This window comes from Halichoeres trimaculatus, unplaced genomic scaffold, assembly GCF_033239565.1.
Source record: "Halichoeres trimaculatus isolate MK-OKI-2021-1 unplaced genomic scaffold, fHalTri1.1 fHalTri1_scaffold_16, whole genome shotgun sequence".
Lineage (NCBI taxonomy): Eukaryota > Metazoa > Chordata > Actinopteri > Labriformes > Labridae > Halichoeres > Halichoeres trimaculatus.
Window position 1 is genome coordinate 9,166,067 of NW_027437194.1, and position 27,753 is coordinate 9,193,819.

Below are 27,753 nucleotides of genomic sequence, written 5' to 3' on the forward strand. Positions count from 1 at the left end.
ACAATGACCCAGAAACGTGTGATTTTCTTAAAAAGAAGTGTTTTATTTCCTTTTTAACAAAGCCCAATACAGATTTGAAGCAAAACTGGGGGAACACTGGTAAATCTCAATCCAATCATCATGTCTGGGGACACCCACAAAAAGATGAGCTTCAAATAAAAAGAGAGACACCAAAAAGAAAAAATTATAATCGTACAACCCAGAACTGGGGCAAAGAAAAGTAATGGAGCATATTGTCCAAGAATTAGAAGAAAAGAAATTATTTCTGACAAACACAAAGTTGATGCTAGCAGCTGTTGGGGAGGAACATAAAATCTTCCATTAAAAAAAACAAAACAATTTAGCATCCGTGACATCTGTGAACAGCTAAGAGAGCTAAAAACACATCTCAACACATTTCAGCTTCTTTAAGCTGAACAACACGTCTGTCAGGGGGGAATAATACGCAAGAAAATAATGTTTTAAATTTTTCTTCTGACACATATTAATCTTCTGCCTTCTTTTATACACATAGTTTTTTTTTTTTTCAAACAAAAGAGCCAAAGTTGGAAAGAATTAAGAGTCAGATTTATCAAAATGGCATCAGGTTAACCTTTTTTACAAGATACACAAAGATATACTTGAGTGTTAAATTTGACAGCTGTGCTGACTAAGGGCACATTTCATGGGGGTAAAATATCACATCTACATTATTTAGTGGCAGGAACATCCAGGATTGTAGACATTTTGTCGTTTCAGTGGCGTTAGTTTAATTTTTTTACATCAGTTTGACTTCAGGGGGATTTCTTTTTGATGAATTTAGATATTTCTTTCATGGATTAACCAGTTTGCTGGGTTTGTACCGCTCAGTTGGAGTTAAACCAAAGGGGAAAAGATGGGGCAGGAAAATAACACAGTTTAAGCTGTTGAGTTTCAAGGCGTACAGTCGCAAATGTCGTCCTTGTTTCAGAATATGAAATTACAGACAGATCTGAAATGAGCTGATCCACCTATGTAAACACAGTGATTTTCTGATACAGAAAAATACTAAGTGGACAATGTTGATAGATCTTTAATAACAATATCCGTTGGCTGAAAACACCAGTCTGCTCTGATATATCCTCGTGTGGGAACATATATATCTTATAACAAAATAAATCTATACCGTTATCGTGGTGATGGTCGCTCAGGGTCGTACAATCCCATCATCCCTGTTCTCTGAGTGCGTTCTTTGTCTGTTCGAACAGACGTTTAGCTCTGTTAGAAATTGTGACTGAAGCAGCTCAAAGAGGCTCTGCCTGAGAAGAACATTAGTTTGAAGCAAATAAACACTAATAAAATACTCATCTTTCCATCTTTACACCAGCTGTTAAAGTCTTTATAATAAAGTGTATGATGCTATTATTATCTTTAAAAATCAGAAGCAGGTTTGTTTTTTTCTGTATCGTAGCATTTTGACACAAAATATCCTCTGGGGGATATTTACACAGGAAAAGATACTCTTCAAGCAATAAAACAAGCTTATATTGTGGGTTTGCAACAGAATAAAACACAATTCTGAAGATTTATGGAGGAAGAATTGCATAGCAGATCAGAGAAGAGCTAACAGAACTGATCCTTTTTGGTATGGTGCACTTTGATTCATGACTTTTTGCACATTTTCACATATATACATGAAATACTAAGTCCATTCATAGTTTCACCTCCCCACAGTAAAGATCAAGTTTACTTCTGCACTTTAATGCTCGGCAGAGAGAAGGCAGAAGACGTCCTCTCTGCTCCTCTCCTTAAAGTCCAAAAGGAGTCTTTTTCTTTTTCAAAAACAAACAAAAAAAATTAAACTTTGTTTAAAAAAGTGCCATTTTGCTACATTTATGAGCCGACCAGAGGTCTGCTGTTCAACAGTTAACACACACACACACACACACACACATTACACTCCCCACAAACATCACACAGCTTCCTGATTCTATGAGTTTTGGTCACATGGACAATCACACGCACGCACTCACCGACACACACACACACTGAAACATTTGTGCAGAAACACACACACACACACGTAGATGACATGAAGGGAAAAAGAAAAAGTGGAAAAACAAGAGTTGTGGCCGGTGGGTACGGTTCCATTTGAAGAGTTTGAAGAGTTTATCTTGCTGCGATTAGACATTCCCAGCTGGTAAAGCTTTGAAAAACGAACAAGCACCATTAGGAAAAGGCCTCAGATGTCCTCTGCTGCGGGAGAGTTCAGCAGCATGATTCTGTGCTCCCACCAAAGCAAAAGAGAAAGAAATCTACATTCAGACTCGCCTCGGGCTCGTGGTTGGGCAAAGTCACTGAAATGTTTCAGGCTTCTTCTGTTTTCAGTCTGAGTTCAGCAAACAGAGCCTCTTCTTTTCAAATCCCAGAGTCCAAGGACGTTTAACTCCAACTCCCATGAGGCCTTTTTCAAATGTCCATACGCTGAGGTCCTCACCGTCTCTGCTGGGCGTAAACCGGGTACGCTAGCGTCACATTCAGAGAGTCATTGTGCTGGACCAAAGACGTGTGCTGGTAGTGAAGAACGAGTTCTTTGAGGGAGCTGTACAGGTTGTACGGCTCGGCGAAGCCAAAACCTGAGGGGGTCTTGTTGATGACGCAGTGCTTCACTTCGCCTTCCACACTGCAAAGAGAGGACAGACACGGTCACAGAGGGTTCTTTTTGTCACTGTATATAAACAAAAACTGTTTCAATGAGCTCAAGCACAATTTGACAGAACATGCAGCAGCTGATGTGTGTTTGCAGTACAGAAAAATCAATTCTTTCTCAGAATTTTAGGGTTTTCTTCTCTACAACGCTTCAAAGTTGGAAAAAAAGGTTGATCTCACTCCAATTTGATGGTTTAAAGTTGATTTCCCCCAAATATCAGCCCAAATTTGCCAAAAAGTCTGTTTTAAAGCTCTATAAATGAAAATATTTTTTTAGCCAAACTTTCTCTGAAGTTTCTGTCGTCACATTTCAAATACCAAGAAGTTACACCTGATATCTTCATGTGTGATCCTGTTGCAGTAATCTAGACATCTCTGGTATGAACAGGAGGCCACAAACAGCTGGCAGAACCTGTTCCAGAGATCACCTGGACGCCACACGCCAGCTGCTTCGTGACTGAGAAATGAGAAGGGTGGTGCTGATACGTACACAACGCTGCAGGCGTAGCATCCCGCTTTGCTGCTGTCTCTGACCAGGAATGTTCCGTCTCGCTTGCCCTGGAGGAGCGCCTCAGCCTGCAGCCGGTTGATGTTGCCCAGCTTCCAGGAGCGCTCGTCGTGATGAGGGAGGTCTTCGTCGTCGTCCACCATAGAGTATTGACTGAGGAGGAAGAGGATGATAAATGTGAGCTTTGTCGTGAGGTGTTTTGGTTATTTTTCTTCCGGTTTGTCTAAAAACAGAAACTCACTCTTCTGTGTTCTCGTTCTTGATGCCAAGCCACTCGTTGAGCTTCTTCTGTCGGACTCCCTTCTGGGTCAACCACCTGATGGGGACAGGAAATGTGTCAGAAACCAGGACATACTGGTTTTGTTTCTCTCTTTAAAAGGAACGTGGGCTCCTTTACTCACATGAGGTACTGGTCTCTGGTCTTGCGGAGCTGGATGAGGTCTGGCTTGATGCTGTTCATCCTCTTGTCGATCTCTCTGTAGTCCGCCGCCTGTTTCTTCAGATCCTCCTCCAGTCTGCGCTTGCTATCTACGATTTCACTGATTCTGGATTTCAACTTCTCGTAGTTTCCCATGATCCTGGATGCAGAGACAAAGCGTTTTCATCAGGAATCATCTTTTAAAACCAAGTCAGGATGCAGAAACTGCCTCTCTTTTAGAGTTTTCTCTTACCTCTGGATCTCTTTGTCGTTGCCCTCCCTCCTGAACTTCTCAATGTACTCCTTGCTGTACCGCTCTTGTGTTTGGCACTGCTCTTCAAAGATCTTTATCGTTTCGTTAAAAGCTTCGATGGCTGTCCGTTTCATTTGGATTTCCTGCACACAGAAGCAAAGGTTGAGTTTCTCTCTGCAGATGAAGCTTTAAATGTTTTACCGTTGAGATGTACAGAGTCTTACTTGTGATGTTCTGGTGTACTCTTCGTACAGTCGGTCGTACTCTTTATTCTTCTCCTGGTACTGTTGGTGGTACTCACACAGCTTCCTCCCCACAGCTTCGATGTTGTCTTCTTTCACTACCTGATCCTAGAACAGGAAGTAAAACCAGAGTCAGACCACATCAGTGTGAAAGATGTGTGTTTGTGTTAGTGAGTTTGTCGCTGGTGTTTACCTGCTGGTGCTTGGAGACGGGGTAGAGCAGCTTCACGTCGAGCTTAGGGTTGTACTGAGCCAGCGACTCGTTGCGATAGTGGTTGATGAGCTCAACGACGGAGCTGAAGGTCAGAGGGTCTGAAAAGCCATACTTCCCATCCCGGTGGAATATCTTAATGAGCTTGTTGTTTCCTCCTTTCCTGTAGACAGAAGAGGAGACGCAATTAAAGCAACCACCAAAAAAACAAGAGAAGGAGATGATCCGAGTGAAGAGGAAGAAGATCTCACCTCAGAGTCAGAGTGTAGTCTCCGTGCATCTTCGTCGAGGCATCTCGCACCAGAAATGTACCGTCAGCCGTGTCCCTCAGTTTCTCGTTGACCTCCTCTCTTGAGATGTCTCCCCAGTACCACTCAGCGTCCTGCAGAGCCATGTTGTTGTTCATACCGTTGTTCGTCACAGAGGCAGGTTTGGGTGGCTTTGGAGGTAGAGCTGTGAGGAGGAGGAGAGAAGAAAGGGTTAATGATGGGGATCAGATTCTCACCTTGAAGACCGGCTTTTATTTATTCCCTCTTTTTTTCTGCCCATTCAAGTGAATTTATTATGACCAAGCGTTCGTAGACGTAGGAATTACACCCACTCATCTCCTTTTCTCTCATTGATTAATCACAGCTTTAAAAAAAAAAAAAAGCAGCCCGTCTCTGGCAGGGAGGAGGGAACGGCGAGGAGTGGGAGGGGAAATGAAGCATGAGTCAGGGAGAATGAATCTCATTCAGGAAAAGGAGAAACCTGTGATTATTCCTCGCTGCAGGAAATCTGAGCGAGCGTTTCCCTGCAGACATGATCGTCCTCTTTGCACACAAGCATCATCTTTGATTCTTATGTAAAACAAGCAGGTTTTTAACATGATAATGAAGCTGTAGAGAGAATCCCAGCCCTGCAGAGGCGGCTGACTCTGGCTGTAGCACAGCTAAGGTATCAGGCTATTTTTAACCCACAAATCTGCGCTGCCTTTGTTCACTCCCCCAGCATGGAGCGAGCAGGCCGACAGCTCAATGAGAGCAGACAGAAACCGCATACGATCCATGCAGATTCAGCTTACCAGTTCAACCTGACAAGCACATGGTCTCTGCTGCAGCTGCCTTCCAGCCTCATCGCCTGATTTCATCTCAGGAACACGGAAATGTCTAATTCTCAACTATCTCATCCATCCTGTACCTTGAAGTCTGCTAACTTCAGATCCATTTGATAAAAAGCCATTAAAGACAGCCTGCTCAGTAACGTGTTACATCACTCACCACAGCCAATCAGAGAGGGGGGTCTGTCACCAACCGCTCCTGCATCTTTCATTTCCTGAGAGCGATGAGGTCATTCTGAAAGCCCGGTGGGTGCTTTTTTTCTTCCTTTAACGCGCGAATCCTACAAGAACACTAAAGCTAAACTGGAATAAATCTCTTTGCAACATCCAGAGTGCGCTCGCTTAGCATGCATCCATGGCTCTACACGCAGAGAGGAGGAGGAGAAGGAGAAAAAGGAGCTGCAGCCTGATCCATGCTCCCTCTCTTTCTCTCTGTGGCTCTCCTGCAGCTCTGCTCAGCCCCTCCTCCCTGCGCGTGTCGTGCGGAAGGCTTTAGTCCATCCCACTGCTGGCACTCAGACAAAGCCAGCTCTGCTGCTGCAGCACGTACGCAGCTAAATTATAATGCCTGAGCCCCGGTCAGCGGCACCCGGGGCTCCAAAATACGCCTGTAATCCCACAGCGTGACACTCGGCATGACAGAGATAGCTCCCTCGATATCCTGAGTGAAATGAAAATAGATCTACTTCTTGGTAAGGTATAAAGGATTGGAGAGGAGCGCATTTGGCATTCTTACAGGTTTATGCCAGGATCAGTTTAAACTCTTCAGAAGTGACAAAGTTGTCACATTAAATGAAAACCAGGGAGTGAAATCTTTCTCAGTTAGAAAGCACTTCTTTCTTTTCTATTCTAAAACTGAACTTTTTCTCTCCTCTCTCCTTCTCTGAAAATTAAAATCCCTCTCTGAACTCTTCATAAGCCTGCCCCAGAGCGAAGACCACTCACATATTCCAGGAACATTTCAGAAACACACAGCTGGAGCCTGAGGCAGCTCCTTCGCTGACAGAAACAACTGGAGGCTTTAAGAAAACAAAAATCTCTTCTACTTGTTCTGTTTCTTTCTTAAGCCGAAGTATTCGTCTGTTTCTACCTCGTGCGGCCTCATTTCATCAGCACCTGGAGGCACACACTGTCCCACTTCCCTCTCATCGTCTCTAAAAAAAGGTGCAGAGTTTAAAAACTTACGTTGCAAGTTGTGCATGGTTTGGTGAGTCTTCTTCGCAATGTCACTTTTACTCCCAAAAGGTGAAATAGATCCAAAAGAAATAATTTCAAGTCCTGCAGTAAAGCTCCATTTCATAGTTCAGGCTCCCAAGAAGCTGATTTGTTTTAATTCTTATTAGGAAAAAAAGAACGAGGTTGCGGGTTTATGTGCTTCTTAATGAAATCCAGGTAATCCGCTCGGCGTGAGGCAGGTGCAGCGTGCGACAGAGAGGAGCTGAGTGAGTGCTCAGTTCCTGCTGCGAGTGAGGTAAAGACTCTCTGAGCTCTGGGAGGCCTCCTCGCGTGGAGGCAGATAGTTAATGATTAGCGGTAGCTGCTCCGGTGTCAGAGCTGCCTGTTCTGAAAGCAGTCGCTCGTGCCAGCTGCGTGTGTGTGCGTGTCTTTCTCTCTCCCCTCTCTGTTTGCGAAGGAGGGGGTGAGCAGGAGGGAGGGAGGACAGGAGGGGAGGAGGGGGAGTTCAGTCTTATGATTAACTTGCAAAGTTTCAAATATTTGCTGAGCTGGGCACTTTGAGGCAGGGAGGACATGTGAAGGGAGGGAGGGAGGGAGGGAGGAACTGGAAGCAGCTCTCAGTTAACAAGAAGCGCTCTGTGGAGCAGGCCGACTTTCCAGCCAACCAAATCTAAGTGGGCCTTTTGTCGAGTACTTAAAATAGGCCGGCAGTAACTGGGAGGAGGCACACACACACATTTTAAACACACTCATACAGGTCATTCAGACACGCACACACATATGTTCAAAACATACATGTGTGTTTACAAAGTGGGCTTTTCTTCCTTTCTCTTCCTCTGCATGTGACAGAGGACTGAAACCTGTGTGCCACGCAACAACCCTCGTGTTTGAGAAGCGTCTCAGAGTTAGAGTCGACCCGCCTGAGCTGCCTGACCGCCCTTCAATTCATCCGCAGCGCTCCCGCAGGTGCAAATTACCGACAGCTGAGTGCAGCGCAGGCTCAGGAACGTTATAAATAGACTCTAACAGGTAATAAAATGTTTAAACAGCCACAGCCAGGCCTGGGCCTCTGGGCCAGCCAACGACAGAGCTTTTAACTAGCACTGTAAAAACATAAGTGTCCCACGCAATGCACCACACACTCACACAGACACACACACACACTCACACAGACACACACAGCAGAGCTGCTTTGTCTCTGCAGAGATGCGATGAAACCTGACTGTGCAGGAGTGTTTGACATATACAGAGAAGACAGCAGCCGTGCAAAGAGAGACAGAAAGCAGAGAGAGGAGGATGTCTGCACTTAAATCTACACGCTCAAAAAAAGTTTTCACTTATTAAAGTGTGTTTGTTTAAGTATGTTGCACCTTGTCTTGCTTCTATATTTCTCCACAATTTACATCAACTTTCATCAAGGGGGTTTTACTGTGAAGCTTTTTTTTTAACATTGCACTTGACTGTTTCTGCCATGCATCATCATTTCAAGTTCTAGCTTTTCCCTAACAAGGTGATTTGCAGGGGCCACACATCCTCTGCAGCTCAGCTTTTATTTCAATTAAGAAATGCACTGAAGTCAAAGTGTTAGTTTCTACTGACCAGCACGTGAAATAAAGCTCTTAACCTTGTTTTGGCTCCTTAAGTAAAGAGTCAGTAACTGACCCTCCACGCTGCACCCTGTGGCTCCTCAAAACTGCAGCCATTGCAAGTCTCAACACCTTTTCTCAAAGCTATTAATATTTCAGGTCGTTCGGTTCATGCTGTGCAGCCTGTCAGTCTCCACAGAACATACATGCATGAGCTGCAGGGGGTAACCAATGCAAAGAAAGCAATGCTGCATAAATAATAATCCAACATCCTGCAGCGGCATTTAAAACTTAATGTGTGACATATAAAGAGAAAAGAGTTCAGTACCTGGAGCTGGCTGGCTTTCACTCCACTCACTGGACACCAGAACCTCAATAATCTTGATGTGTGCATCCAAACTGGGCTCACAGCTGTGCAGAGAGGAGGAAAAAAAGGAGAGTTAGAAAAAGTGAATGTTTTACAAGGCCAGGTGACAGCCAGCTCTGCTGCTTTCAATCTGATGCTGAATCAGGCTTAGCTACTTTAATTGTGCTGCACAGCTGGTAAGTAGAAAAGCCCCAACCTATATCTGTGAAGCGCTGAAAGCCATGAGTGCCTAACAGCTCGTGCTTACAGTGTGTGTGTGTGTGTGTGTGTGTGTGTGTGTGTGTGTGTGTGTGTGTGTGTGTGTGTGTGTGTGTGTGTGTGTGTGTGTGTGTGTGTGTGTGTGTGTGTGTGTGAGTGTGTGTGTAACAGAGAGAGCCAGTGTGTCTCTGTTGCATGACTGAGCCTGCACACTCGTCTGTCTGCTGTCTATCTTTGACAGACCGGGGGCACAGCGATCGCGGCTGCTCCGACACCCACCTGGTGATCTGTTGTCTGAAAAACACAGGGCTGAAGATCTCGCCCAGAGCTCTGGCGCTGAGCAGGTTCTTGGAGCCGTTTTGGCACACTCTAGAGAAATGCCTGAGCAGACACTGGAGGGTGAGCCAGTACTGAGGAGGCAGGCTGGGAGTGCTGGCGATGCGACGTAGCAGCTGGGCGCATTCCTCAGGATTCACCACCTCTGTTGAGAAAATGGCAAGAGGAGGTCAGACAGGCAGATGTGAGAAGTGATCTGAACGTGTAAGTCAGAGGAATGAAAATCGAAAGATGTTCAGAAAAAAAAAAAGGAAGAGATGGAAAAAGAACGTCATGTGCAGTTAGGTTAAGAAACCGCAGAGAGATTGTGTGGTTGACAATGAGCATAAGGTACACTGGCAGGTGATTGGCTGCCTCGAGATGCTCGAGATAAACTTTCAGGCTTGTTTTAGTTCCTATTAACCACAGATATCCTGTTTCTGGCCATGTGACAGCACGAGTATGCAGCTCTGCAGAATACGGTGTGGTGTGAGAACTTAGTCTTTGCATGCAACAGAGAAAGTATGACAGATACTAAGTTAGAGGTGCACAGAAAAACCCACTTATAGCACATCTTTAAAAAGGTTTTCTCTTCTAAGCTGTCTGTAACGAGCAAGATGCTGCTGATGAGGTTTGTGGTTTTGTACAAAGCACTACATGTGCAGAGCAGGGCGTTCATGACGTCAGCACTTTAGTTTTAGGTCAACCGTCCTCGTTAAAAGATCTGTGAAAATGTGCCATGGTTCAAGCGCTCACCTTTGGCAGTGTGGACCATCTGAGCATATGTTGCAGTGGGGATGATGGGCTGAGGGAGATCCTGCAGGTACCTGCGCAGACCATCACACAGGACGGGGAGCTCAAACTGTTCCAAGTCTGCTGAGGAAGGATCTAGAAAAACAACGAGACACATGCTTTAATGCAAACATTACGAGTAGAGGCTGCAAAAACTTTAACATGCATGAGTGAAGATCGATGGTTTTGCAGCTTCTCTGCTCATGTACTAATCTTTTTTCAGCCCTGTCACTCATTTCTGACTGACGTAAGCCCTTTTTTACACTTCCTTTGTTCTGTACTTGTCTCAACCTCAGTTAGTGGAAACAAGGTGGTTTCTAAAGACAGACGAGGGGGCGAAAAAAGCAGCTTACCACAATCAAAATACTGCCTGACTTCAAGTCCACCACCAGCAGTGAAGGTTCGGTATAAAGTTGGGTTATCAAGACCTGCGAATAGCCAGAAACACAAACGAGTTTATGAGTTGACTGATAAAACTAAAACCACTCTGTACATGTGATTCTGAGCAACAGGTGAAAGTTCTCACCTTTCTTTTCCACAGCTTCCAACAGTTTGGCGAGCAGAGGGGGAGCGGTCTCTGGCAGGGAAAACTGCTCCGTCAGGTCCAGCAAACAGGAGCCTGGAGGAGAGAGTGACAGACTGTTAACCACCATGAAGAATATGTCAGCAGCCCACTGTTACAGTAGACTGAAACATTATATCACACAATAATAACAGCATAGATGCAGCGACTGCCTGTGAAAGCAGTGATAGTGACAAAATGTTTCTCTAACCAAGGTATGTAGATGCAACACGAGCTCATTATTATTACACCTGACCTTCCAGGGAGAATCATGCAGTTTAAAAGAAGATAATTCATGTGTATTCTTCACTTTATTGTTAAAATATCACTGAAATGTGTGGTTTTTCAATAAATCGATATTATCGGAGAGCAGACAAAACTAACAGCTCCCTATTGTTCCATGTGCCTAAGTGGAATGCCAAAGCCTGTTGCAGGGAGAGCACCCCTCGCTCTTTCATGCGTACACATGTAAAGCCAAGCTATGGAAGTAGGGAGAGCAGGCCTCTACTTTCTGTCATTTGCACATATGCAAATACAAGGTAAGGTGGGCACACCTCCTGTTTTTTTCATACACAAAAAGTCAAGGCAAGGAGAGTATCAGCAAAGACTGTTAAGAGTACAGAACAGAGAGGATCAGAAAAAATACATATGTCCCGAGAAAAATCAGACATGGCATGAAGAAGTTTTAAAGATTGGATGTAACATGTACAAACCAACCTGTCATCAACAAACCAACACACGACAAACCCTCCATAGGCCGCAACTGAAAGCAAATATGCAAGGATCAGGTGACACAAGCGTCTCTTCTCTGATCTCTGACCAAGTGCAACAGACTTAAGCTTAACATGCATCTAATAAGACAAAAACACTGGTCAACGAGACATCAGTATTTGTGCAACTGTTGATGCGTGGCAGCTGTGACAGAGGGTGGAGCAGAGACACACAGCAGACAGGAAGGTCGTGACTTCTGATGCAAACAAACTAAGTCTGGCACCTTGCCACAAGTTTGTGAAAAGGTGTGAATATGTTTAAGAATTCTTCAAAGCTTAATCACAGTAAAACACTCAGAAAATAATGTCTGAATTCTTTATTTGGAAAGTTTTAAAGGTGAAAAAACAGACCGTCAATCCTTGATGCTTTTAGACAAAATCCAACTTAGAAATGTTGTAACATTTTAGATCAAGTGGTATTGAAAAGTACCTAAATTATAAACAGAAATATGGGGTCTGAGGCCAGAGGTCAAACTTTGTGCTGAATTCACTTCTGAATCCTAAAACGTGTTATACTTTAAGCTAAACATTGGCAGGCTGTGTTGATTTTTTGACATGTTAGTTGGGCTCATGATGACAGAATGATGTTGAAAAACAACTCTAGACCTCACAGTTAAATCTATTTTGCAGTCACATTAAAACACATCCTGCCTAAATGCATGGAAGCCCCCTTCCTTCACGTTAAATACAGAAATATCCTCACAGTGCGTTAGCACAGAGGTCCTTTGTCTGGAAGAGTGTTATTTTAGACTAAAATGCAATTTAACCATGACTAAGATACACTATTGTCTCAACCCTCTGGCTCTTTACTGGTCGGCTTTAAGGGGATTTTCTCATCCCATTTCTTCCTCATATAAGTGTTGGGGGTTTTTGTAAACAGTTTATTTAAGTTCACCGTCCTATAAGGAAAAAACAGAAAGTAGAAATGTCCCGTACTGAGTTGAACTGGTCAGTATGAAAGCTGTGATTAATGCTCAGGTGACATGAGGTGATGAGGGCTGTGATTCATCTAACGCGGCTGGGGCTGATTGGGCACATGACTTACAAACTGCTCAGACCTTCAAAGGCAGCAGGCACGAGACCAAAGGCCTGCCTTCAAAAAGTAAAAGGTGAGTATTTACGACACTAAAGTTGGGCTTTGGTGGACCAGGGAGCTAAGCAAACACCCTGTGATATGAGGTAAGCCAGGTCTGATTTTCCCCCTTTAGAACTCTGCGTCCAGGTGTGGACATGAAAGGATGAAGGGTTTGGCAGGGATTTTATTTGGATTTGGAAAGGTGTATTTTGAAAAAGCACTTTTCTAAAAGGCTCAACTGTTCCTCACAGAGTCTGCAGTTTCAAAATCCAGAGAAAGTATGAATGGAAGCCTTTCTCAGCTACCGTATTTTTCTTTCTTACTGCTGTAAAAAATTATTACAACTTTTCTGAAGCGGGCATGGAAGCGGGCATCGACCCCACTTTTCAAAGCATGCGTGCTAGAGGAACTACCTCTTCCATCCAAAGAGCATTCAATCAGGCAAATAATGAACCACTTCATCCAAATCCACATCCTCTTTGGCCTGCGGAGCGCACAGCCTGGCATGTTGCGTGTGAAGGGATCTGGCTCACCAAAGTCCTCCTGACCACAGAACACACAAAACTGCATGTAGGACAACTGGTCATCTGGAAGACATTATTGGGACTGCAAAGCTGGAGAAAGGAGGAGGAGGAGGGGGTTTTCTCAGAAGCAATGAACTCTGAGATGGAACACTAGAGTTTCCCTAAATAGAGATGGAGACACGCAGGGCCGCCATAGCACACCTTGAAAGTGTGGACTTGCTCCCAGACAAGATATCTAACACGGTTGCCATTCAACGGCCAGCCTTTTCTAAGAAACTGGATTCATGACCTGGAGTTAAATTTAACCTGACCTGCCCACGCACAAAGCTCAGGTCCATGAAAATGGCCTGATAGCTACAACTTTTTGTCTGTCAACTTGGAAGATAAAAATGCAGATAGTGGTTGAATATTTAGGGCTAGATAGTAGCGCATGCTGCAGAAGTTAAATCTCTGCCCTGGATTCCTACAGCAGCTTGGTGATAACTGCTAAAACAAGAGGAGGCATAAACCACTCTGCATGTTTGTGTTTATTTTCTCCATCCACTGTTCACAGCTGGCCTGTGACTGACACCAGACAGGCCGCAGATAGAGTTGCTTCTTGGTACTGTCAACGACGAGGGAGTTTCAGCACCAATGGAATTGTATCAGGTGGCAAACAAACTATGGCAGTAATGTTTGGAGCTATCGGTGATGATTTCTGAGATGCTTTGGCATGCGATCAAACGATTGACGTGCCTTCATATGGCCTGCCACTTACATCCATGGAAACTGGTATAAAAACATGCATAAATCAGGAGCGTTTGCAGGTCACTTGTCAGGCTATCATTCCAGTTACGTTGGCAAATGCCCAGGACCTTCCCAGCTGATTTTTACAGTGTTGTTGGTTCTCTTTGAAAATTACCCAACAGAAAAGGGAGCTTCAATTGCAAGTCAAGCAACAAAAGCTTTATCAAAAGCATAAAGATGGCACCTAGGCCTGTCACGATAATCAATAAATCAATTACAGAAAATAGGGTCTTTGGCGTCTTTTGCAACGGGGCTGCTTGCGCGTACACACAGAGAGCTGAAGCGAGCGTCCTGAGGGGTAAGGAAGAAACACACGCTAATATGAGTGATGGCACGAAAGATACAGTTCAAAAGCCGCCTGCCACAGTCCCAGTGTGGGGATTTTTTGTTTTTTTATCAGAATGAACAAAGTGTGAGCTCATGAACACCAACGAGCTGATATGTCGCATTTGTTTGAAAATAGTGGCGACGAAGAAGAAGAAGGGGAGGTGCAGCAGAGCCTTGTTCTTTGACAATCCGCTCTTACTGAGGCTTTTGGTCTGCAAAGTAAATAGAAATAAAAGCACCAAATGGTGGGCGCTCAAAGACAGCTACATTGCCAAAGAAATGCAGCCCTTCAATACGGTTGAAAGCCAGAAATGTTAAAAATGTTTGACAGACAGTACAGATTGACTGGGAAAAACTACATGTTACAAACAATTCAGGAACTGTATAAGCTCCCTTTTATTTAGGCTATAGTTTTTGTTGTGTTTTTTTTTTTGAGTTTTGTTTTTTCTTTAGAGATAGGGTCTATTTTTTATTGTTTTTGATTGGTATTCATTATTTTCATTGACATGTATTTTTTTCTAAAAAGAGAGTCCATTTCATTTTCATTGTATTCTTTTTCTCTTTCTTGTTCAATTTATTATAATTTTTGTTTAATTTATTTTATTTAAAAGATCCTGACCTTTAAATTACAGTTAAATGCTCTTAAGAAATTAAAGTTTCTTGCTTTTGATATGGTGTACTCACTTTATTATCCCATTTATCATAATTAATTCAATGAAAAAATGGGAAAAAAAATCAAAATAATATTGACAATAATATCGTTTATCGGCAATAGTATTTTGGAAAATTATCGTCAAGCAAAATTTGTTATCGTGACAGGCCTAATGGCACCACTCGAGTGGCTGCTTGTTGCAGCAGTTCTTTCGTCTTTGCTGATTTTTTAATCTTTTTTATTCTTACTATTTTGGTTCTCTAATTTGGAGCCCATCATTACTTTTCATGTTTTATTTCTTGGCCATTGACATCAAAATGGTCATGTTTGCAGAGGTGGTTTTACTTTTTTGGTAGCATTTTGATGCTAACTGGTGCAGGGGCAGGTGTTCCCTATGAGCTGTGGAGAAGGAGAAGGGGGCAAAGATGGTGTGTTGGTGCTGCGGTGTGAGCTAAGAAGAGACAACATCAACCCTTCCTGCCATTCATGGTAATGGGGAATGTAAGATCTATTGCCAATAAGATGGATGAGTTAGCCATCACTTTTCAGAGCTACTGCTGACCTGAAATACCTGCCTTAGTTGCAAAATTACAGCAGCAGTCAATATAACTCAAAGCCAGCGATGTCCTGAATAATCTTCTTTGTATGGGTGCAGTAATAACACAATGTAACACCATTGTCTGTCTGTGTTTGTAGCAGTTCAGGAGCTGCACACATCACGAGACATTTCAACGAAAGTCTGTTTCTGTGGTAACATGGAAGGAGAGTGGGGAGACAGGGGGCCCCTCGGACGAGTCTCTGCAAGCCTGCATGTTATGCAGACCTTCTCATCATATCCCAAAAGGCCTCAGCCAGGCAGCAGCCAGTTAGACAACCGCAGGACGAGGAAGCAGTCAATGCAGCTGCTGCTGTGGTGTGTGTGTGTGTGTGTTGGGGGGACAATCTACCCCCCCTGAAACGGTATGTCTGAAGCGAACAAACTGCAGACTGTGGGTAGGACAGGGCTGGGGCACCATGGACACACTAAAGATAGCTCACACTTTGGATAAATTTAGAGAGCCGACTCAAGTAACCAGCATTTTCAGGTTATACCATTTCTCCTTGTCTGAGAGCGTCTCGCTGAGGCGCAGCTGTAAAAATTAATAACCTGTGGAAAGTACCTTACAGCACAGCCCGTGCAAAAGCACATTATAGGCTTTAAGTGCAGTATAACACAAAATGCATCACACACTTAGCAGGGAAAATAAAACACACTGGATAGAATCATTTTCTACACATTCAACAAAAAACTGAAACATAAAACTCAGCCACACTTTCAGGTGGAAATACTTTTGCATGCCTGCACTACAACTCAGCTTGGATTCAGCTTTGAGCTAAAGTCATAAAAAAAAATGTCAGGCAATGTCTCCCCCTGCAGGTAAGATGGTCCACTGCGCTCACCAAGCAGCAACCAATGAGGAGCCTGTTGCTACAGCCTGATGATTAACCCTATAAAGAACAGTCTGTCAATGAATCACCACACCTACTCACACAACCACAGTTTCCTGCAATTTACTGAGAATCAATCTGTCAGCTGGCCACATTTTGCTAAACACACACACTCTCACACACACAGTGGCTAATTATGACTTCAGACAGATTTGGATTCTTGTGTTACATGAGGAGAACCACTCTCATACATGACAATGTCTCTTCATTACATCAAACATGCAGAGACTTCTGGCTGGAGATTTAATGTGGTATGATGGAATCAGATACAGGTTACTTTTTCATATAATGAAAACATCTGTTTAATAGCATTAAAGACTATTGTGAGCATCTTTTTTCAAGTTATTGTGCAAGAATCACCTGAATTCAGCCCTTTAAGCATCAATTTCTTTCTGTAATATTCAAAACAGTTGAGTAAATTTCTTTATTTGGAATCAAAACAAGACAATTAATGTCATACTTCTCAGGCTCATATGTTTTTTTTTTAATTTGTGTTTTGGTGAAAAGGCATGTTAATCTCACAAACTTCAGTGAGTCATGAACAAATTTGTGCTACTCTGGGTGCAGTTTTCCCATGTGTATCAAAACAAGAAAAAAGTAAATTCTATAAACATACAGCTGCAAGTAAGAAGTTCACGCTGTTAACTTCCTTATTTCATACCAATTGGTTATTAAACTCAAAAATGATTTTAAGTCCTCATAAAAGAGGACTACTCAAACTAAAGGCTACACAAGGATGGACATTTTCCCCCTCATTTTCAGGATTATAAAACTAGTTTTGAGTTTAACTGTAAGTTTTAAAAGGTTATGATCTTGATTCTGCACATGTACTTGTACAAAGCAGCCAGGTGCTCTGTTTCAGCGATAGTTAATGTGTAACTGCAGTGTGAGCTCAGTGCTGAGAGGGTGTGCTGTAAGCTTCTCTTTCCTTCCTTCAGAGCAGCAGTAAAAGCACGCTGAGTGCTACAACAGAGCTCCTCAGTGAAGTAATTGCTTCTATATTTAATGAACTGACCGACGGCGTGACCCACGCTGTGGAAATAAATCCCAGATGAAAATAACGGAGGCTTTTTAAACTCAGCCTATGATCTATGCTGTTCAGGGAGTTATGTAACGCCACACCTCCACAGCACGAGGCGGACACACAGCACACCTCGCCACACTTGCTCGTCCACCTCGTCCCCCCTCTCCCTCTCGTTGTCAAATATGTACATATCTGAAATACCTTTTGTGCTCCTCTTGTTAAGTTTCTCACTAATCTGACTTGTGTCTTGCTGCACCTCTCCCTCCGTCTTATTCTCTCTGTCAGTCTTAATCCTGCGAGCAGACATGCTCTGACTCCACTAAAGAAGATTTGCCAATTCAGACTTCGCTCTCTGCACACAATCAAGTAATGAAACAGTTACACACGCTTTCATGCACACGAGTCTGACTGGATTCATAAACTAATGCAGCTTGGAAAGGAAAGAAATCTAATTACAGTGTTGATTTTATTGAGCCCTGAAATTACATCGCTTCCCTTTTTCTGAGCGGTAGGATATTTTTGAAACGGACATAATTACAGCAGTAGGGGATATGTCACTACTTTTTTCACCACTTAACACAGGAAACACACTCACTCAGAAAAGCTCTGTACTGTTTAAACACTGACTTCATGTAAGTCTAAACATATATAAGGATATATTACGCAATGTCTTTCCTGCTTGATCAGTTTTCCAACTTAATGGATGGAAAATTTTTAAGACAAAATACTTCATCTCCAGCTTCTGAAAAGTGAGACTGGGTTTCTTTTCTTTGTCTCTGGGTTTTTAAGCTGCTGCTTGGACTCTTTGCACTGCCCCCTTGTCATTATTTATGATTCATACCCAAAAACTTGTAGTGACCAGTTTTTATCTGACTCACACAAAGTGTGGTTTCATACTGAGTGTTTTTAACAGCCCAGACAAGTTTATTTCCTTCTATAACTTATCTATTCACAAGAGAGCAGTAGGGATCTATATTTTTACATCTTTTTCTATCAAGAAGCTCCTCTGTCTCTTGTTTTAATCTGCTCTAACAAGATAATTCATATCCTCTATAACATACCACTGACATTGGGGACAAATCAACTCTGAAAATAATCAAAAGCTGCAGCCGCAGAGATGTGGGCTCACGTCGATACCTTGGAGGAGTGTGAAATTATGTTTTGTGATTCTGTATTGATTTCCCAAAACACCTTATTGATTTTTAAATTTGAGGTTGAATTGCTATTCATGAAAGCACTTTAATTTTATGAGAAGCTCATACCCACATGAGTCTTAACCAAAACATAAAAGTGTAATTACACATGTCAGAAACAGGCAGTTTAAGGGTGTATAACAATATATTGGACTGTAACTCCTGTGTTATCTAGTAGAAGTACTTTCCAAGCAAAATGCTACCACACTTCATGTCCAAGATTATTGGACATTATTTTAGGAGTTATTTATGTATTTGGGGGCTATAAGCCTTACGGTACATGACCTAACTGCTGGGCTATACCAACACTTCCTGAGTATCTTTGACTTCAACTTTGCACCCAAAATGCTCTGTGTTATGTAGTTTTTTGTCTATGCGTTTTCTTAAATGGTAAGAAAAGTAAAATCTAAGGCACCTGGTTCCATCTTGAAAACTGACTAGAATTTTAAATCCAGCTTCAGGCATATAGATCAGTGGCTACAGTCTCTCCTTGCCTGATTAAACAAGTTTCATTACAAGGAGGGATACACCGAAAAGACTACATTCCTTTTCATTCAGTTCTAATGTAAATTCAGACAAGTTAGCTGTGTCTCAGTTCGGCTGTGGACTTCAAAGGACCCAGTCGTAGTCCGCAAAGGCCAGGCTGAGTTGATCAACTGCAGATCCTCTGTTTACATCATCAACTTGTACTGCATGAAAGCTGTTGTCACATAGCCCCTACCCTCTTGTCTAACAATGAGTAGCCAACTGGCTAAAGTGGCTAACTGCCTGACCCTGCTAGTGTCACGTTAATGATACAACCATTGCACGTATTTCTAAGTCTATCTCAAGGATCACTGCTTATGTTTCTAACGTTTGTACAGCTTTACAGCTTGTTTGGTTGGAACCACTAACAGTAAACAGAATGGACAGCGTGGCTCCGCCTTTTACTGCTGTACATTTCTAAAGCCAAATTACCCCACTCAGAGAGAATCTGAGTGAAGTCCAGTGGGTACTTTTTCCTCTAAAAAGTTTAGTCTCTTCTTGGCTCCCCCTCTCCTGATGTGTTTTACAAGTCCGGAAAAAATTGTGCGAGAACGGCAGTTGTCAATCATTGTGAACCTTGAGGTAAAACCCTATTTTTAACGTCAAACAACTAATGGAAGTTCAACCAGACACAGGCTACACACAACTTAGCTGAATCTATCTATTACCTGTGACTGCGTACATCCAGGTGGTACGGCATCAGATCATTATGAAACTAGCATTTAACCAGAGCTACAACGCCAGCTAGGGGCTGCATTACAGCTAGGGCTGCAGCTATCGAATATTTTAGTATTCCAGTATTCTACTGAAAATCCCATCGATTAACCGAGTAATCGGATAAAATACATTTTTGTTTAGTTAAAGAGCAGTTATTTTTCAAATGAAAATTTTTCTCTTTAAAAAATAGACTTTTCTGATGCAGCATGTCAATAAGAGCACTTGCTTTGGTAGCTCCAAAATTTTTAAACACACTTTGACACATTTTTTGTGCCTTGGACATGCCATCAAATGTTGCGGACCCAAATGGCACCCGGTTTGTAGAATGACCCATTAGTCTCCAAACTCCAGAAAAGAAGCTAGATTTGTTGCTAGTTGCTATTTTGTATAGGAGGTAGCTTGAGGGGTCTAAAAACTCTCTTAATATGTCCTCAGCTCTATTTGAAATACCACTCTTTGATCTTTTTTAAAATTAAACAATTCCTTGAGGCGGAGAAAATTACTCGAGAATTTTTTGTAATCGAGTACCTCGAATCATTCGAGAAATTGTTTCAGCTCTAATTACAGCACAACATATGACAAGGATTTAGGGCTGACAACAGTAAATATTAATAATTTGTTGAGCTGCTGACAAATTTTGATGGTGGTTGCCAGGGGGACGTTTTTTACAAGTCCCTGGTCATGAGCAAAAAATAGTTTTAAAAAAACAGATGCTCCAATAAATGCACTGCTATAAAATCAACCCCACACCAGTAACAGGAGCACTGCCTGTGTCAAACAGCAATCACTGGGGTCCCTTTCAGCCAGCTACCATTTATTGTCCCGTCGCATTGTGCACCAAGCTACTGCAATCAGCACTTAGCACAATACTGATTCATCACAAAGCTACAAATCAGTCTACCCATGCAGTCTGTGCTCGCAACCCTACAGCAAAGAAGCGCCAACACATTCCTGTCCTCAGATGCCTCTAGGCCCACACAGGAACACTATCAAACACAGAGCACACTATAACTTATTATAAAAAACGTCTGCTGGCATCGCTCTGTGCCGTTGACTGTGATGGATTGACCCGTGACTGTCCTAGCTGGAGCGAAAATATGCATTCCACTCCGAAAGTTACTACATGTCCTATTTAAGACAAACGTGGATTCTTCACAGCAAAGAACCAACTGACAGAGTGTTCATTATAGCAGATGTCAGCTTGAGTGCTAAAGAGGCCCAGAGAAGGAGAGCTACATTATCTCAATCTCCAGCTATGCAGAGTTCGCTCCCTGCAACTGTCTCCTTTGTACAGCCAAATCTTTTCTTTCCAGTAGCCCCTTTTCAAAATGTTTCTGTCACACGTAAAGTGAACATCTTCAGCCCAGATGTTGCTCTTAGTTTGCCTGTGCCAGAAAACTATGATAGGCCCATTTGAGGTCATATAAGCACAGAGAATTATTCAGCTTTTTAAAGTGTGAGCAAACTGTTAAATTATCGACTTGCGCGGAGTAAAGTCTGTTACATGAAACTGGAAACATAATAAGCCTTCGACGAGAGACGAGATGCCCGATGGCATCAAATATTTCCTTCGAACAGGCCTAAGCATGCAGGCTGATCCGTGTAAGAGCATGTAGAGTAACAACCCGTTTTTATCATAAACACTACGAGGAATGCTTACCTCAAACTGACTGTTGGAGATAAGGAGCAATTATACACACACACACACACACACACACACACACACACACACACACACACACACACACACACACACACACACACACACACACATCTCACAAAGTACAGCCACCACCTTAGTATCAGACACGGTCACTGAAGTTCATAACTGGTGTAAATGGTTTGCTTTTTTAGCCCCAGTTTGTGACTTGGCTTATTATTCTTCATCCTGTGGTGGAGCCAAGTTTAGGCAGGAATCTGTGGATTTAAATTAAGGCTACGTGTTGGATTTTTGCAGCTTATTCCAACAAAAACGTCAAGAAGAGAAGAAAACCAAATGCTAAAGGGTAATTGTGCAAACTTTCTTGTACATGTGTTTTATGTAAGCAAAGGAGTAACATCACCTTTATTTGGTAAACACTGCAGTCTTTGCACATGAGCCAAAACTGGTAAGACTTACCAAGATATTGTGTTCCTTTTACAGGACTAAGAGTTTCATTTTAGATCCCTGAATATGCTTTGAGAACACTGGTGTTTGGTACCTTTGTGTAAGCATGACTTAAAGAAAAGTTCTTGAGTCACTTCCGCAATTTTTTGTACAAAATGCAGAGGGCAAATAAAGTTGCAAGCTGAAGTTAGAACAGCTCTTTTCTATGAGTTCCTTTCTGCATGAGGGCCCCGGCACATGCATATTCTCTCAACCGAGAGGCCCAGAAAAGGAGCAGCACTTTAATGTTTGAAAAAAAAAAGAGCCTGAGAGCTGGAATGAGGCGGAACAGTTTCCCAGCCTAGCCCTCCTCTCTTTCTCTCTTACCCTCTCCACATCTGCTGCACTCATGTAAACCCCTGTGGCTCAGGGAGGAGAGGCCCCTTCCCAAACCTCCATTCCCCCTACCAGAGCTGGCTGTAGGAACTATCAAAACATTAAAAAGGGCAGCAGGAGGAGGGGGGGTTGAATGAGAAGAAAAAAAAGCTGAGGAGGAGTAGGAGGAAGGGGAGTGAGATCCCTTGGTGGCGGGCAATAAATCACAAACACTCTGGGAGCAACAAGAGCCCTGCCTCCATCCCAGAGCCCCTCTTCAAAGCCCCCTTGAGCAAGCATGTCCCTCCAAAGGCCCCCCAAAGCACCCAGCGCCTGCCTCAGCCCCTCTACCAAGCCCCCGGCTCTGCTCCAGTCCTGATCCTTTCGCACACTATCCCTTCCACAGACCCTCCAGCAATCAGAGGGTCTCTCTGCCTTACCCACAACCTCAGGGGCCCCTTTCCTCCCCCTCTCCCAGAGCCCAGCACACAGAGACTTTTCTTCTCCCGGTGCTACATTCACACTCGCTTCAGGCTCAGCATTGCCACTCAACCACAACACAGCCATTCAACACATGCCCCCTTCATACAGCTCCCTCGCTCACCCTGCAAACCACAGCAAAGAATTTCACAATCGTACCACAAAAGGCAGAAACTAGAAACCTGGCAACTACAGCTGCTCTTTAGGTGAGCAGAAACGCTTTAAGCGCACATTCATGCAAAGCCACAGCGTCTTTAAAAAGATGCAAGTTTTAATTGTAGGGTTGTGGCCTGAGCAGTAACACTGATTCAGATTTCTGAGGGCAGTTTTTACACGCAACCATCTTGAAATTCACAGAAGTTGAACAAAATGGCACACGTCAGTGTCTGCGACTAAAAGAAAGGCTGCTCTAAATCACGTTCTAAAAGAAACCCTGTAACTACCCTATGCTCCTTTTGTGCCCCCAGATTAAAAACTTTCAGTCACTGAATTGAAATTTGAAGGAACGTTTCTACTTTTTGCTTGTTTTCACTTCTCAAAAGACGAAACAGAAGATAAATATCAACCTTTTGTACATCCTACAAGACTATATTTGCTCAAAAATTGTGCAACACTTCTCCTTCTTCTCTTTTCACAACAAGAACTTGCTTCCAGAAGCTCCAAAGCTGTTTCGTTTACTTCATGTTTTTATAAATGTATCTTAACTTTTTTTTTTAGGTCTGCAGGATTTCTTGATGTATTTCTCTTTCCCTGAACCTTTCGCCAAGCCAGTCTCAACCTAATTGTGAGCAGAAAAGCTAGCTAAGCTGTTTCCTCCAGGGTTTCAGGGACTAAGCGACCCTTAATCACCACTACATAGTGATCTAATCATCCCTCTGCACACTGATAAGTGAATAATATTCCCTTAAGATGTGGCTTTGTGAAGGAACACAGATGATATCCACTTGTAACATATGGCTGGCACAAGATGCTCTGGTGTACTATGGCCTGGCTATGGGCCAGCGCTATTGTCCTGTGGGAATCAGCTTGGCTCACATTCAGTGCAGCTGTGCAGCACAAGGCAGAGATACTTGTTGCTAACGGCTGTGAGGGGTTTTGCAGGATCAGCATCTTTCTGTCTCCTCAATGAGCTGAATACAAATATTTCTGTTGGTGATGTTGTTACTCTTTGGGGTTCAGAGTTATAAACTCAACGGTTTGATCCCAAACTGAATTACAGTTGTGAAATCAGCCCCAACCAACCAACCAAACAGCCAAACCTTTGCCACACCAGGAGAGGTGGTCAGTTTACCAAGGCATGTTTTGGTTCACGTTTAGTGAGGTCGACAGCAGGATAAATACACAACTACACCAAATGAGCCTGGAACACAGTCTGAAAGTTCTGCATCTGTGGAACACCAGGAAACATAAAGGAAGCCCTAGCATCACCCCCATACCATAGGAACAACAACCCAATATGTAAGTCATGCAATAAAAACTTGAGTCATAACATGTGGCAACCTCTAGTCATGAGACAAAAAGCCAATGCAGATTCACAGAAAACTGCAGTTCCATTTGAGGCTGGTTACAAAAATACCAGAAACCATGTACATGCCCATTCAAGAACGCAGATCTTTGCAGCAAAGTTTAACATGTCCACAGTCTGGTTTAAAATCAAGTTTTAGTGTCAACACCTCATTTCTTGTACCATGCACATGCATAAACCTCATAAATCCTAAAATTAGAGGTAAAGTGAATGACTAACAGGAAGACACACTGTAGCTGTAGGTTACTAAACTCTTGCCTCAATCCACCTCCGTGTATGTAGTTAGGCTAAAAGCTAGGTAAGGTAAGTGTTCTTCCAACATAGTGATGGTCTATTGTTTTTTGTGTGAGTTTTATGACATGTGATGATGATGCACTTTGCAGATGAAATGTTGGCTTAAGATATTTTAAGTTAGACATGTCAGATATTTATGTTTCGATTTGCATGTTTCTAAGCCCTTTTTTAAGAAGTACATCCTTGTCATCTTGGGTAAACTCACCTTGCTCTGAGTCAGAGTCTGCCTCTGCCTTGTAGCCCCCTGGAGCAACAGGTAAAGGTCTAAGAGGTCTTGGCTTAGGTGTGGGTGGAGAGATCCATTTCTTCCCGACGTACTCGACATATGTTCCCGGGAAGTCCCCCTTTTCCTGAGTGGTTTCATTGAAGCCTGGCAGCCAGCCAATCTCATCAGGTCTTTGCTCAAGCCCATCGGTGTAGCCGAGAGCCACCAGAGCTCCTTTACTCACTAGCAATGTATCCCCCACATGCAGATTAATGTCCTCCTCCCTCTCCTTCTTGTAGTCATAAAGTGCTCTGTACTGATATCCTTCAGCACTCATTCTGATCACTTTGTCAATTTGTTCTTTTAATGTGTTTGCTGAGCTTCTCTGCAGAAAACTTACTGTTCAGGTTTCTCTGATTATGTGTTCAGGTGCACATTTGCCGTGGGTGTTTTCTTCCAAGAAAGCTCGGCTTTTCGGCGACAGTTCTTAGAAGACCTCAATATCTAGCTTGTCTTCATTCTTTCACAGGTTCTGTCTCTTCTGAATGATTTCCAGTTCTCCTGGTGTGTTACCTCACAGTATGTACCCATCAATAAGTGGCCTGCAGCTGTGATCTTCAGAATGCTTCCCAGTCCTGTAATGACACAATAAATAAAGTTCATAACATGCAATGAAAACAAACAATAATTATCAAGAAGCAAAGAAAAGTTAATAAAAATAACATGTAGGTCATTGGAAGAGGCATTTTATGCTGAATTTCTGCAGCACAATAACAACCTTTAGTTTGCATTATCTCTTCAATAACCTCTGACACTCTGTTCGGGTCATGGCTTTGACAAAGTCTCATTTGCATCTCTTTAATACATTTGTAATCATGCACCCTTGATAAAAATGCTGATGATTACGTCTTTTATAGAGCTAATTACATTAGTATTCATTTCCCCTGGATCAATGTGACGCCATAAAAGTAAATTATTCACTCCTCATGCATAATGCTTTTCTAGTAGTTAATTTTTGATGGTTTCTGGCACACTACAGTACTTTTCAGCCAACATATGGTTTCTAACATTAGGATATAGCGTGACAGCTTTAATTCACTTTGCTGTCACTGTTATATAACTCTAACAGCAGCAACTGTGAAAGGTGGAGTACACTTGTGGGTTTTAAAATCTGTTACTCTGTTTTAATAATCTAGTCTAAAATGGTCAAAAGAAAGCTACATGCCATGACAAATCTGTAGCAGGCACGTCAAGACTTTTCACTGGGGTGGCCTAACTAGGTTACTGTCTTAAGCTCACCTTTCAATCTCTGCTTCACCTGCTTACATTCAGCTTCAATGAAGATTTCTTTATAACTTTTGAGCTATGAAAATATCAAACCTGAGCAGCAACAAGTTTAATTCTCCAAAGTGCAGATGTTTGTCCATAGTCAAATTTTGAAGCGTTGAAAACTTGCAACCTTGGGTGAAGAAACTTTCCCAGTAAATGTATTTTAATATTACAACATTAGAAAATTATTCATAACATTAGACCAACTTAATCTGAACTCTTAAACACATGCAAACAGGTTACCCAAATTGCACTAAATCCAGTTTACCTAAGTTAGTTGGGGTTGATCGAGTTGAATTTGTCTTGCATGCATGCACCTTGATCAACCCCACACTGTGTGAGGTGTATTAATTTGACATACCTGGCTTTGAAAAGTTTGACTCTTACAAATGATAAAAAAACGCCACATTTTGAGCATACAACACCACCATAAAGAAGCTACCTACTTCCTAACATGTTTGTGGATAGTTTTGGTTTGCGATGTAACAGGCCAAACAGAATAAGGTCAAATAGCCTAAAGAAAGTTCATCTCCACGTATTACAGCTGATTTGGACATACCTCTGTCAATAATCTATTCTCTTTTATTGCCTTTATACTTTGACAGGGACAGTAATCTAATTGTGTTACCTAACAGAGCTATAACTGAGGCAGAGGCTCAACTTCAAAAGAAATGTTTGTGCCAAAGCTTGCAAACAGTTTTAACAAAGTACATATAGACATGTGTCAGAAACATCAGAAAATTAAAGTTAAAATGCACACAAACATTTGCAAATGTTGAAACAATTCAGAAACTTGGGCACAAAAGTGGCGCACGACTTTACTTCATTTTTTAAAATCAGATGGCAAGAAATAACAATTAGGTCACTGCTAGTACATTTTTGATCAAACTCAGACTGTGTTGAAGTTCATGTCATAATGACCATGCTTCTTCCCATCCAGTAATGAAATAATTTTGAACGAAACTTAGCACTGAAAGTAACCAAAATACCAGGCCTTATTGATTCCATTAGTGTAGGAGCTTTGTAAACAGTTCTGATACTAAAACCTTCTTTTTGATTTAACATAATTTGTCACCTTTAGTGTCACACACACTTGTTTGAAAAAATAAATTATTAGCATTAGTACCCTTTAATAACAACCCTGATCAGCTCACTCCATATTTTAGCATTTATTAGCATCCAACTTGGATTACGCCAAGCATCTGACTGGAGGTAGGTAAACACATTTAAATCAGGAGAATATGGAACTATAAAAGAGTTGATATAAAAGAAAACATATAGTCCTAATTTAAGGTATGGGGGGGGGGGGGGGGGGGGGGGGGTTCGGTTTCAGAAGGGCCCGGGCCACCCATTGGATGTGTGCGGACTCGCCCCTGGCAGCATTAAGCTAAGTTAGCAAGCGAGCTAGCTGCAGTCAAACAGTAGCTGTAAATGAAGAGGCCGTTTGCGTGTTTAATCATAGTTCGAGCATATTTTCACTTATTAATATGCTTCTCTGTTTCAGAAACTAAGAAAACAAGGTGAAAATAACTCAAGGAATGTGGTCATACGGAGCCGACAAAGCGAAAAACGTAAGTTAACAATTGACTACAAAGTATCTCCCAACCAAAGTACTGTAAAGAAGGGGTAATGTAGTCAGCCTTACGTATACATTTAATATATAATCACTTCTAAAATACCGGTTTAATGGTTGTCTGGCTCAGAAACGTGCTTTGGCAGCAGAAACGTTACATACCGAGTCTGCATGAATCCACAGGCGAATCCAACGAGTCCTCCCTGCTTCGCTTCGACTTGATTAAACTTCACAGCAACGAGTTACAATTAACAAACTGCAAGTCTAACGGAATCCTTCACCGACGAGGTTAGAAACAACAGTCCCAAGTTGACGTTTAAATCCGTTTAACGGGCAGGACAAACTGTTACAAGCAGCAGTCTGTCCACATAACGGCACGGCTACCCCCGTCCTGAACAAATGTTCCCTTCA

General features: G+C 42.5%; 1 protein-coding gene across 1 annotated transcript; it reads right to left on the reverse strand.

Annotated features, from left to right (window-relative positions):
* Positions 1-22: 22 nt before the first annotated feature.
* pik3r1 (phosphoinositide-3-kinase, regulatory subunit 1 (alpha)) lies at positions 23-27,753 on the reverse strand. Its single transcript, XM_074690141.1, has 15 exons — positions 27,505-27,753; positions 24,441-25,075; positions 10,359-10,451; positions 10,186-10,260; positions 9,797-9,928; positions 9,005-9,206; positions 8,489-8,571; positions 4,551-4,752; positions 4,282-4,462; positions 4,071-4,196; positions 3,847-3,989; positions 3,577-3,753; positions 3,417-3,491; positions 3,158-3,328; positions 23-2,641 (listed from the first exon to the last, which is right to left on the reverse strand). The coding sequence occupies exons 2-15, from the start codon at positions 24,775-24,777 to the stop codon at positions 2,452-2,454; spliced, it is 2,187 nt and encodes a 728-aa protein (XP_074546242.1). The 5' UTR covers positions 24,778-25,075; positions 27,505-27,753; the 3' UTR covers positions 23-2,451.